The following is a 12,923-nucleotide window of genomic DNA, read 5'->3' as shown; positions in this document are numbered from 1 at the left end:
GAGGTAGGAAAAATCGAGCCTCACGAGCTGATTCGACTCGTCTACCAGTTAGGATTGGAGAAGCAAAGGAGGTGGGTGGATATTATATATCCCGTTGAACTGGTCAGACCGGTCCGATTCTGATAATAATTTAAATTCTTATTTTTTATGTATAAAATCATTTCTCTTTATAATAAAATAGTACTAAATGATTTAATTAATATATTAAACAATAAATTTAGGTTAAGAAACTATCAAAGATTAATTTTTTATTTAGACTAATTTAAATTATTAATATCAAATAATTTAATTGTTTTAATTTTAAATTGAGTAAATTACATACAATTTCAATAATGCTAATAAATTTAATGAGGTCATATTTTCATTCCCATAAACATATTTTAACACCCCCTCTAGCTTCTGGTAATTTAGAAATTTACGTATTAATATATCTATTAACTATGTAATTTAATATAAAGATTCTATAAAAAAAATTAATCAAACAATTTAAATATAAGTTAATAAATAATAAAAAATATACGGTATCATATAATCCATTCAAGTATTGCTTTGACTTCTCCTATCTTTTGATAATTAATATTAAGTTTTAAATAAAAATAAAAATTTGAATTAGTTTATACATTTTTAATTTAAATTTATAGCCTAGTAACTAATTATTAATAATATTAATTAAATAATTTAATATTTAATTATTAAGAGATGTAATTTTATATATTGATTTAATGAAAAAAGTTAATAAATAATTATACTTGATGATTTTTAAATTGAAATTTATAACATAATAATTATATTATTAATATATTAATCAAATAATTTAATATTTTAATATTAAGAGATTCAATAATAATAATAAAGTTAATATTTCCATAAATATATTTTAACACCCGTTTAATCTTTTGGTTATAAAATTTACTTATAAATAAAAATAAAAAAATTAAAAGATTAATTTTATAAATTTAAAATACAAGTGTGATAATTTAGTTTTTATAATATGTTAATTAAAATATTTTACTGTTGCAATTAGATGTTTTTATATATAGAAATAAAGAAAAGTCAAAAAGATATATGATATCTTTCATTCTTATAAATATTGCTTTCATACTCCCTCTGTATTTAAAAACTCTTATTAAATATTTTTACAATTTGAATATCGTAGATTGAATTCTATAAAGAAAGTAAAAAATTAATGAGATTAAAGTTATAATAATTTTAAACAAAAATAAAGATAAGTTGGATGGTTTAATTTTCTCTATTTTATTTTACTAATAAATTATAAATATTTTTACAATCTGCATATCATAGATTGAATTCTATATCTATTTCGTTACTATTTATACCCTGTCAAATTTATTAAAATATTTTCAAATCAAACAATAAGTCAAATTTAAAAATATTATGTACAACTTAGTTTAAGTATGATCTAAAATTAAATTTATTCTTTATGTAATTTACTTTGTAACATATATTTTCATATAATTAATTAATATAATTCAATAATATAATCAAATTAATTATATTTGTATCTGCATAAATTATTAATAAAACAATAATTTTCATCCATTTTCAAATTATACAGAAAAAAGTTAATTTTCAAATTATTATGATAAAAGAAATTTGGAATTACATTTATTTTATTTTTTTAAATAGGGGAATTAAATTACAATGAGGTCATATTGTGTTCACATCTCCTCTACCTTTTGGTAACAAAAAATTTTGTTATGAATAAAAATAAATATTTACATCTTTTACTTCTAAAAATAGATTATTTTTAATTTAATTTATTACCTTGTAACTATTAATATCAATTAAATATGTAATGTAATATAAAGATTCTATAAAAAGTTTAATAAAATAATTTAAATATAATTTAGTATAAATAAATTTAGTTATAAATAAAAATAACAAATTTTTATTACAAAAAGTTTTAATTTGAAATCATAACTTAATAACTAATTTTTATTAATATATTAATTAAATAATCTAATATTCAATTATTAATAGATGCAACTTTAATGTATAGTTTTATATATAGATTAAGTCATTTTCAATTTAATTTATTATCTCGTAACTATTAATATCAATTAAATATTATATTTAATATATACATTCTATAAAAAGTAATAAAATAATATAAAATATAAATTAGTACAGATAATAAAAAAAATATACGGAATCATTCATTCATAAGTATTGCTTTGACACCACCCCTATGCTTTTGGTAATTAAAAAAAAATTAATTTATACAGGTGTTAATTTTCTAATTTAAATTTAAAACCTTTTAAGTAATTTTATTAGTATATTCATTAAACAATTTAATATAAAACTGCTAAAAGATGTAACTTTATATTCCAATTTAATTAAATTTAAATTAGTATAAATAAAAAATATATATGGGTGTATTTTCATTCTCAAATATTGCTTTGGCCCATTCGGATAATAAAAATAAAATTAATCATGATAACTTTTTAATCTAAATTTATAGTGTTTTCATTATAAAAAGGAGTACTTATTATACATAAAAAAAGTTAATAAAATAATAACAATTTATATTATTATAATAAAAAAATTGGAGATCATATTATAGTTCTCATAAATATTGATTTGACACACTCTCTATCTACTATATTAAATATTGTTCGACACATTCTCTATCTTTTGCTAATAAAAATTTAGCTATAAATAAAAATAAAATATTAACCTTTTAATTTAAATTTTTAATATGCTAATTTTTAATTGAAATTATAACCTAATAACTATTTTATTAATATAAAATCAAATAATATAATATTTTATTTTTAAGAAGAGTAAATTACACACTGATTAAAAAATTTAGAATATTAATTATAAATAATTTATAATATCTTAATTGATCTATTTTATTAATTTATGACTTAAACAATTCAATAAGAAGATTAATAAAATAATTTTGGATTTAGTAAAAATAATATAGATATATATGAAGTTATAGTATTCATTCTATAAATATTACTTTGACACCCCTTCTACTTTTTAGTAATAAAAATAATTTATGCAAGTGTGGTAATTTAATATAAAAATTTTATAAAAAATAATAAACTACAAACCGATCAAAAAGTCGAGTTATGTTAAGAGAGAGAGAGAGAGAGAGAGAGAGAGAGAGAGAGAGAGATTGTGATGAATAACCAATCAAGCTGGTGACCAGTGGCAAAATCGCAGCATCGAGTGGAGAAAAAGGAAAGAAAGTTGGTGGGGAAAGAAGAAAGAAAAGGGGAATGGAAATGAAGAAGGAATTTAAATATTTTATTAAAAAAATAAAAGAATAACAACAGAGAGAATGCAATGATATATAATCAAAACTCCATGCAAATTGCAAGCCTATCAGAGGAAGACAGTTGTTGCTCTTGCCAATTTTCCACAACAATCACATTCCTGCACAAAAAAGAGGAGCTATTTGATACATTAAGGATTAAATAAAAGGATTACCTCCATTTTGAACCATCTCTAAGTATCAACTCTGAGTAGATCAATCAACGCAATAAAAGCATTTAACTTCTATATTCAATGCTTAAATTTGAATATTCACTTTCCAGTACTCCTAACAACCACACTTCTTCTCGATTGCTCTCATCAATTTCATTGTTTCCCAAAAATTTTATTAGCATAGATAATTTAAATTTATAACCTAATAACTAATTAAATATATACAGATATTTATACCCCTCTACATTTAAAATTTAATCTCTTATTTATATTTTAAATTAATATATATGATTTAAAAGTATGAGGTCTTATTATTCATAATAATTATCAATCAGAAGCTCATCTCATAAATTTAAAACAACTGAGTGCTGTAACCAATGGAATGAACTTCATTCGCTTCTTGGCAATAGGCTGTAAGCAAAACGAAATGAATGGTTAGTAAAGAACACAAATTAATGAAAAAACAAGTTTGTTTATTAATCATGTTTCTTTCCTAAGGTTGAAGTAGGAATGGAAAAGAGCTACATTAGAATGTAGATGTTCTCACCATGCAAAGTAAATCCGTGTTTGACCGTCACTGGAAGGTTACCATCCTCAGTTCAGCAACTGTGTTTTCATTCCCTGCAAAGTGTTATTACGTGGCTACAAGGCTGTCTTTACAAGGTGGTAAAATTGAGAAGCTTGAAGCTCAGTCCAAGCTCACAAGAGCGTAGTGTATACCACAAGAACAGATTAATTCCCAGATTACATGAATTTTAATTAACAAGGCATCTATCAGAATGAGTTACAAAAGAAAAAGCAAGGCAAGGCAAGGCAAGGCAAGTCACTTTTCCCCGGATGTCATTCCAATTATGAGAAACAAGGAGAGTCACTTTTTTCAAGATGTGAATCCAATTATGAGGTATAGAAATATGTTTTGCAAGGTGCCTGCTAAGACTCTGCCCAAATGGCAGAGCCCTTGGTATATCTCCAGGTTGGAGGACTCTTAACGAACACCCCTAAGAAACAACACAATCAATGCTAGATAAGTTTTTAACATCTATACAATCAGCGAAGCACATTAATCCCAGCTCTGCTGATAAAGAGGAACATTAACATTTTCATCATTTTGCTTTAATCTCATACAGTATCTCTTTCAATCGAGAACCGAATTTAAGCAATTAAGCTTAACTCCACCCCAGTGTTTGGGATGAAAATAATGCTTGTAAGCCGACTCCCAGATTGACAAAAAAGAAAAGTAATATTTGATACCCAAAAGCTTCTCTTGATCCATTTGTGAAATAATTATTAGCAACACAAATAAAGAGGCATACAACAGACATGTTATCTCCATACTATACATAAAGCCACAAACAACGAACCTGGCACCACACAGCAAGATGAATGAGATTATGTTTAACTACAATAAACTAGAAGATACATCATAATTCAAGTTCAACCAATTTATTTATATTGTCAACCTATATAGCAGGTCATGCATGTTTTACTACTTGGGTGATCACAGGCCACAACACATGGAAAAGAAGAGAAAAAATATTGAAGCATCTGAGAAATATGTGGCGGTGAAAGACCACAATGAGAGCAAAATAAGGTTTTGACATGCAATACGTAGAGGAGCTAGAGGGGCCACTAGTAGGGAAAAGGAAGAAAGACCTTTTAAATGTTCTGTTACTGAAACAATTGTTTCAGAACAAAGCAAATATCTGACCTATAAAACAAAGCAAAATCAATCAATAACCAAACTTTCTTAAACCTTGAAAGTTGGAGAAAACAACTCATCCAGAGACCAAATCAAGTAGATACTCTGTAAAGTACTCCATAGTTATGAGCTGCTTCAAGACACATGGACACACATTCACATGAAGTCATGAACATAGCATGCATCAAACATCATATTATAAAACTAATTGGACAAGAAAGTGAGCAAACCTTATAGACAAACTATGGATCATTCGACTTCTCCACAATTGAGCAAATTTTGGCCGTGAGGTCTCCCTTAAATTCCGGTACACTTACTTCTAGATAATCAACAAGCTCCTTTGTCAAAGGCTTCACATTGCTTTCATTTACTAGAAGATAAACAAGCTTGAGGGCCCTTTTACGGATCGAAGCATCTGGATCCTGCCATCAAATAAGAATCCATAAGCAGCTAATTCAATAGCATAACAAAAGAATAAATGAAAAGGGTAAACAATTGGTGCCCTCTGGTTCAACATGTTTTAACTAACAGTACTACCTTATCTTGTCCTCCACCATAGGAATGTCTTGCCACTGCTGCCATGATCACATGGATCACAGGGATGCTACCGTCTCAGCACTCCCAGAAAGTGGAACATGGGCTGGCCAGCAACAACTGCAGGATACTCTCACTTTCTTTCGCTCAGTGCTCGAATCAAATGAAGAATCATATTCGAGGTTTGACCCAGCACACATGCTTTGGCACATACAGCGAATCTGATCTGCAGATATTGGCTATCAGAAGGACTATGTTTTTTTCTTACCAAACCTGCAAATGATCACACCAAAGTACAAATCATAAGTCACTGTCATACTTTCAACATAAATAGATTAAAAAAGAAAAGAACACTGCAAGTTCTCTATGCACTACATCCAAATAGTCCCTGCTTATGTTTAGAACCTCTCTTTGTTTCAGAATATACCAGCCATGCATAAGGAGCCATAGAAGGAACCTCACTGCACATCAATGAAAAATCATCATGAACATTATCGCATGCAGTTCTGAACTCAAGATCAGGAGTGCAAAATCGATTTCTATCCTCATACTGTCATACATTTATACTTTATTTTCATCTCATTAATAAAATAACTACATATTATAAGCATGTAAATGTATATGGAATTAATATATTTACTAATTATATTAAAAATATTAATTAGCATATTCTAAACTAAAACCATAGACTATAATTAAACAAATTTGTAAGTAGAAAGTAACTGTAAAGAAAATATGTGAACAATAAAAGAACAGAAAGTAGTATATAAAGGGGCAGAAGACTACACACAACATTAATTATAAAACATGCTAGCTCTAAACAAAAATCCCCTCACCACAATAACAGAAGAGTTAAACCACACTCCTACAACTTCCACTGTGAAGTGAAAAAAACTATCACCTACCTTACACACCCACTCCCATCCTCTAGGAAATTGGGGTAACTTAACATCACTAAAGTATGTCATAAAATCTTTCCCAATCACTCGAATAAGCATGCATATGAGCTTTAAAATATATCTTATTCCCCCACACTGAAACCATGACTGCCCTCAAGCATGTCTCAATCCAAATACACAAATTATCCAAGTAGCAATTCTCAAATATCCTTTCATGTCACTCAAGTACATCCCCTATATTAATAAGACTTAATAGTATAAGAAGAGCCAGCAATATTGAGACAAGCACTTGCAGTACAACATACAATATTCAACACACAAGTATCCCATTGACTTCATCAAAATAAAATGAAACAAGTCTCAACACTCTCACAAAGGTATCAGTGTAATCACTCCACTCATAAAGTGTTTAAGAATTTGGGTTCCACTCAAATCAATACATAGAATGCCATTACCATAGGCTTGCTTGTGAATCAAATCTCCTCCACCAACGAAATGAAAATTAATACATGAATCAAAGGGTCTTTTCAAGGGTTGTAATGGGGCTTAGGACAAGGTGTGGCAAAAGATAGGCCGAATTAGGGCTTATGAATTCAAAGGAGCGATGCCGACCTAGTTGCTTATCTTTCCAACCTCATTGCCATTCAACTCGATTCAAGTAATTTGAACAATCAAACACCTCCAATTTTTTCGTTTTCTATTTCTTTTTCTTCTCAATCTTTTCTTCTTTTCCTCATTTTCTTCTTTCCTTTCTTTTTTTTTTCCTCAATATTTTCTTCTTTCCTTTCTTTTTTTTTTCCTCAATATTTTCTTCTTTCCTTTCTTTTTTTCTTCTTCTTTCTCTTCTCCTTTTTCTTCATCTCTTTGTTCTTTTTGTTTCATCATTTGTTTTTCATTTCCTCGTTCCATTTCTCTTTTTCGTTTCCTTGGGGATACCACTGCATCCGTTGTTATTCACTCGTTTTCATGTCAATTTACAAGCAACCAAGCCAACACCATCCCCTTAAATGGGTTCAAAAATCAGTTCAGGAGATAATCAAGAAGGGGATGATTTAGCTTATAACGTGGTTTAACCAACAAAAGAAAAGCCAAGGCTCAAATGAGTTATTCTATGGGTGAATTCAAGGTAGGCTCTTTTGAGGTAATGGGGTATTCCTAACTGCCCTTATCACTTTAATGCACCAATCTTACAAGAATGCGGACTCAAAATGTATTACACAAGCAAGTTCTAGAATGGACACACTAAGTTTGATGCCCTCGATCAAAAGAAATGTAGCACTGTTTAAATGAAAGTGCTTTGGTCCAAAAGCTCACACAAAGGCTTTTGTGTTGATTCTTGAACATTGTTCATTTGATGCAGTCAATGGGACACACTTCACACTACTTTTTTTTATATGCCACTAGTGCTAGTGTCTCCTGCTTATCTCGACTTATACCAAAAATTCCTATTAATCTAAGGGATAACACAAGACAACAATCAGAAAATTCAAGTGCTACCGCAGGATAATTCACATATTTTTCTCAAGACACTAACTTCCTTCACAAGTTTCGGTGTTTACTAAAAATTGTCAACCCCCAAATAAAAACTTTTAGTCCTCACACATCCACATTCCAACACATTAATTCCCCAACTAATCTAATTCAATTGTCACATTGAATATTGGTCTCCAATCTCTTGTTACTTTATTACAAGAAAGATTGTTTGGCAAGTCACTCTAATCCAATAGGAGTAATATGTCATAATACATAGAGTGCACAAGCAACAATAAATCAAAGTTTTGGAAGTTCCAAGTCATATCTTCCTTATTTTTCTAAAACAAGTCTTTCTGATCTAATTCAATTGTCAAAATGTATTAATTAGAAGCAATGAGCTACAGAAACTAAAGAAAAGATCGATTCAAGCATAGCAAATCTTTTCTACATATGAGAATTGCGAAACTTACCTATTAATCACAAAGCAAAGATAAAAATGCAGCAAATTTCATGCACCTCTCAAACAATAATCAGAAAATGACAGCCATGTAGAGCTGTGGTTGCCGCTATCAAGGGGTGCACATGCGAGGCAAGAGCCATGAGCTCCACCAGCCTACCTTATCTGCATTGCCATTGCTAAAAAAATTAATTAAGCAAGTAGATACTGCTTCAAGAGAGACAAATACATTTTCAAAGACTAGTATGAGCCTCGAGAAGGTAGACTAGATAATTATTTCTGATGAAGATATGTTCAATACAAAATTTAAAACAAAAAGGGAGCTTTTAAATGGGTTAGTGAAAAGATGATATAATAAAATTTTGGTGAAGTTGGGATAACGTGCAAAAAGGCTGATAGCAGACTAACAAGTGTCCACGAAATCCTCACAGGTATAAAACAGAAGAAGTTTGATTAAAATTGACGATATACTTGGTGAAAATTCAGTTCTAGTTCCCTTACAGTTTAAAGCCAAATCAGGACAAGTAATTGGAGCTCGTTCCTGATCACCGAAAACAGCAACAGAGACAGAACCGCAGCCAGTTTTTACTATATGTTCTTGTCCTCATAAGTAAGGTGAAACCCGGCCCCAGATAGAAGATTTCTGAAGATGTCTTTTTCATCTCCACTTAGATCTTCACTGTCATCAGAATAAATGAGTTCGTCAGGGTCAGTTGTCAGGCCGTCTTGATCATCTTCAGAAGCTAAAACCTGAAAAACAATGTACTGAATTAACACCAGGGCATGACATCAAATGTACATTATAATGGCTAACAATGAGAAAGATAGTGCCAACTGGTGAAGACATATTTCTAGCTCAATATGAATCTCTTGGCTGCCTTTATTCGCCAATCATTGTTTTCTGCAGACAATTTAAGAGAGTGGTAAAATTGAGTGTTCAAGTTTTGAATCCTTTTAGATGGCAGCTTTTTAACTTGCATGCTTGCCAACAGATAAGAGAGATGGTCCTTAAGAGAATAAGGGGAGACGAAATACAGCATGAAAAATGGTCCATTAACCACAAAAATCAACCAAAAAATTTCACCCAAGAAAGAGTGCCCAAAGCAACAAAACATGGCTCCACACATGCTAGAATAACCAAGGCCAAGATTTCTATTTTTGCAGAAGGGAGAACCAATGAGGATTTATGTTCATCAGTAGAGTTGCTTATAGTCAACAGAATCCATGATTACCCATATATGGCTTTGATCAATAGGACCGAGTGACCAGATACTGAGAATAAAAAGGACCTACTAACCTCCAGGTCTGAAAACTCGAACCATGGACAGTAGTCCAAGATCTCACAAACAAATACAACTGTGTCTCGCAGCAGAAATCCTGCATCAGCTTCCAACATGTCAGATACCTTCATAAACTGAATAACAGAATTGTTCCAGGTCTTCTCGGGATCACTGCCAACTGACTGATCACTCTCCAAATATATACATATGGTGTCAAAAGACTCATACACTCCTGCACAATCAAAGGCGGTAGCAAAGAATTAGAATAGATCATCCACCATAATTCCACTAGCTGCTGCAGCAATTTGCATTGAAATAATTCAAGCTTTTAAAGAGCTACCCACCAATCCGAAGCTCACATCCACCAGCTTGAAAGAATTTGCGAAAAATTTTTCTAGTTTCCATTATTTCCTTGAAGGACAAGAAATTCCACTTTCCAGGTGAATGAGCTCCTCTTCCCAATTCCATCCGACTGAGAACAGGCAGTTCCTGAGTCAGTTTCTTGATCAGTGAAGTCCTGCATTATGGAAGTTTCTTTCAATATAAGAACCTCAGCAGAGAAGATAACAGTATCCTGGACTAGAAATCCAGAATCCTGATCAAAGAGATTAGTGAGTGTCACAAACTCGAAGACAATATCAGCTCACATCAGGGACATCGTTCTAACGATTGAACCAGGGGCTGGCACCACCATTAACATGCCCATTTCTATGGATCCCAACACCATTTGGGATAAGCGGAGGAGGCAATCCAACAGCCATTGGAGGCGGAGTAGGTGGATACAACCCATGTGTGTCAGGTAGGTTGTGGAACTTACAAATGGACTCCCAGCTGGACTTCCTTTACGCTGTTGTATCGCATGTATCTGCCTCAGCCCTTCTTCATGGATACGTGATATCGTCTCGAGCTCCTTCATTGACAAAGCTTCCAGCCCAGCACCATATAGAGGAGCATGCCGTGACATCTCTTCCTGAAGTTGAGCCTCTAGATGGTGGATGTATTGCTACAAGAAATAGCACTCTATCAGCAACAACATCAAATAATCAGATTCCTTCACATAAAGGAGCTGACATTAAGGAAAATCGTTCAGGGGCTAAAAAGTCATTTTTTAACGAGAGAAAAGTCAATAATCCAATCAAGTACAAGCTAATTGAGATACTCCAATTAAGCATCTTCAGCAAACACAGCCTCGCAGGCCTGCAATTTGGATTCCATCCCATCAAATTTTTTATGTGAAGTATCTCGAAAACACAAAATAGACATGAGAAATCATTTGAAAGTAACAAATAAGCTCTCTCATGACAACACCTTAATTAAATTATTAGATACCGACCTTTGAATTTTTAGAACATATTAAGTTGACCACTAGTGCTTGATTTGGTAAATGCTCTCCAGAACTTAAGTAAATATTGCTATAACAGGTGCTAAGTTTTCTCCCCTTATTTCTTTTCTTTCTTAAGTTGGTGTCTCCCTTGCTATACACGTACATTTGCATTTCATGCTTGAATTTTAAGGCTATACTATATCATCCCTTTCCTTAATAAGACAAGTGGCACCACCTTTATCTAAATTGATATTTGGTTGACCTTAAGTAGCTCTTAGATTGTTTTTCTATATCTATGTCCTTAGGCTGGCCATCAATTGCAGTTGTGTCTTTTCATGCAGAATGATGATGAGGATATGGTCTACTACATGTACAATGCTTATCTTCACAAGCAAATTACATGCTTTCTTTCTCATCCACTTGCCAGAGACAAGGTTAGTTGATTATGATTTGTTTGCTGTCATGCATCAATCTTCACTGAATATTGAGAACTAAGTTGTACATGTTTTAGCTTCTTCAAATGTGGTACAAGTTTGTTGTTTTATCGTATGTTTTATTTATGTTTCTGATTCATGGGATTGATAACCAAAAGGGTGCAAGTTACTGAAGTTAGGGCTGATTGTCAAGTGGAGAATAATAGAGTTGGCGGTTTATGTGGTCACTGGTGAACAAATTCTCGCTAGGTTCTGTAGGAAGTTGCAATAATGCTGGTATTGTAATGATCCTCTTGGATAAAAAACATCCATGTTACCCTTAACATGTAAATATTAAGGTGGACTTGGATTACAACAAGAAGATGAAGTAAGAAACAAAGACTTGTGAAAGTGTAGCTTGACGATGATATAGCGCGAGGACTTAATTAAGATGTTATTTTGCAATTTAAGAATGGTACTAGCACACTGATTAGGATATGCAATTTCATGGGTACTAGTGAGAGTCTTTGAGGGAGGGGTTGACTGAGATGATTCATGATGGAAAAAAGAATTTCCATGTCAACATAAAATTCGCATTACGCTATGAAAACGGTTCCCACAACCTATCTAGTAGCTTCAACATGAAAGCGGCCTACTGTCACATTCACAATTACCAAGAAACTGAATACATAGACCATTAATCGATGGAGACCAAATAAACGTAAATAAAATGATAATGGACTTTTATAGAGTTGCAAACCAACTCAACTTCCTACCCCAAAATTTACAGATCAGACAAGTCATTGGTTTTGGTTAAACAGTCCGCAGCGAACTAGTACACGCGAGACTTGAGAATACACGAATAGAGCTCCTTAGGTGTGAATAAAATGGAATGAAGCAAAGAGCATAAGAGAAGTTTTACTACATGCATAACATGTTTCAAAGCCTTCAGTTACGAAACGCAAATTCCGAGCAAGAACCATCCTTCAGTTTTTATTGGAGGGGGTGAAACAAAAGGAAGAAAATAAAGGAAAGAGAAATAAATTTTCTGTCAAAGAAAAAAAAATACTGATATCTCTTCACTTTTGCTGAAGTTCACTCTCTGAATTTCGGGGACATGAACTTGACAAAAAGAATTCACATAGTAGAGTACAAAGCTAAAATTTCCTACATAACGTTATAGACCATATTTGTAAACCAAGTTCAAGTTTTTTCACTTATATATGCAAATAAATTCTCCAATAGCTCACCCTACCAATGAACTAATGAATGGGTTTAACGTAAGTACCCAGCAACACACAATTGTGGGAGACAAATGATAAACATGATATAATAGAATATGAATAGTCACCTGCACCATGGAACACCAACACTAAGAAGCACTT

General features: G+C 31.6%; 1 protein-coding gene across 3 annotated transcripts; it reads right to left on the bottom strand.

Annotated features, from left to right (window-relative positions):
- Positions 1-3,161: 3,161 nt before the first annotated feature.
- On the bottom strand, positions 3,162-10,958 carry LOC105164510 (uncharacterized). Of its 3 annotated transcripts, none has more exons than XR_016065809.1 (6): positions 10,146-10,957; positions 9,819-10,033; positions 9,023-9,271; positions 5,696-8,686; positions 5,389-5,580; positions 3,162-4,080 (listed from the first exon to the last, which is right to left on the bottom strand). XR_016065809.1 is itself a non-coding variant. In XM_088881215.1 (3 exons), the coding sequence occupies exons 1-3, from the start codon at positions 10,267-10,269 to the stop codon at positions 9,110-9,112; spliced, it is 501 nt and encodes a 166-aa protein (XP_088737341.1). In that variant the 5' UTR covers positions 10,270-10,958; the 3' UTR covers positions 8,799-9,109. The 3 variants fall into 3 exon arrangements, 1 of the variants encoding a protein (XP_088737341.1); XR_016065810.1 differs by having other exon boundaries at positions 3,162-4,065; XM_088881215.1 differs by lacking the exons at positions 3,162-4,080; positions 5,389-5,580; positions 5,696-8,686 and having other exon boundaries at positions 8,799-9,271; positions 10,146-10,958.
- Positions 10,959-12,923: the final 1,965 nt, after the last annotated feature.

The sequence above is a fragment of the Sesamum indicum genome, linkage group LG6, assembly GCF_026168435.1.
Source record: "Sesamum indicum cultivar Baizhima isolate 11 linkage group LG6, ASM2616843v1, whole genome shotgun sequence".
Classification (NCBI taxonomy): domain Eukaryota; kingdom Viridiplantae; phylum Streptophyta; class Magnoliopsida; order Lamiales; family Pedaliaceae; genus Sesamum; species Sesamum indicum.
Note: the sequence above shows the minus strand (reverse complement) of the source record. Positions and strands in the feature narration are given on the sequence as shown.

Coding starts and splice junctions, on each gene's coding strand:
- LOC105164510 (XM_088881215.1), bottom strand. CDS start 10,269: ATGGAATTGGGAAGAGGAGCTCATTCACCTGGAAAGTGGAATTTCTTG. Junction 10,034..10,145: donor TGGATGTGAGCTTCGGATTG/GTGGGTAGCTCT, acceptor TTGATTGTGCAG/GAGTGTATGAGTCTTTTGAC. Junction 9,272..9,818: donor TCGAGTTTTCAGACCTGGAG/GTTAGTAGGTCC, acceptor ATTGTTTTTCAG/GTTTTAGCTTCTGAAGATGA.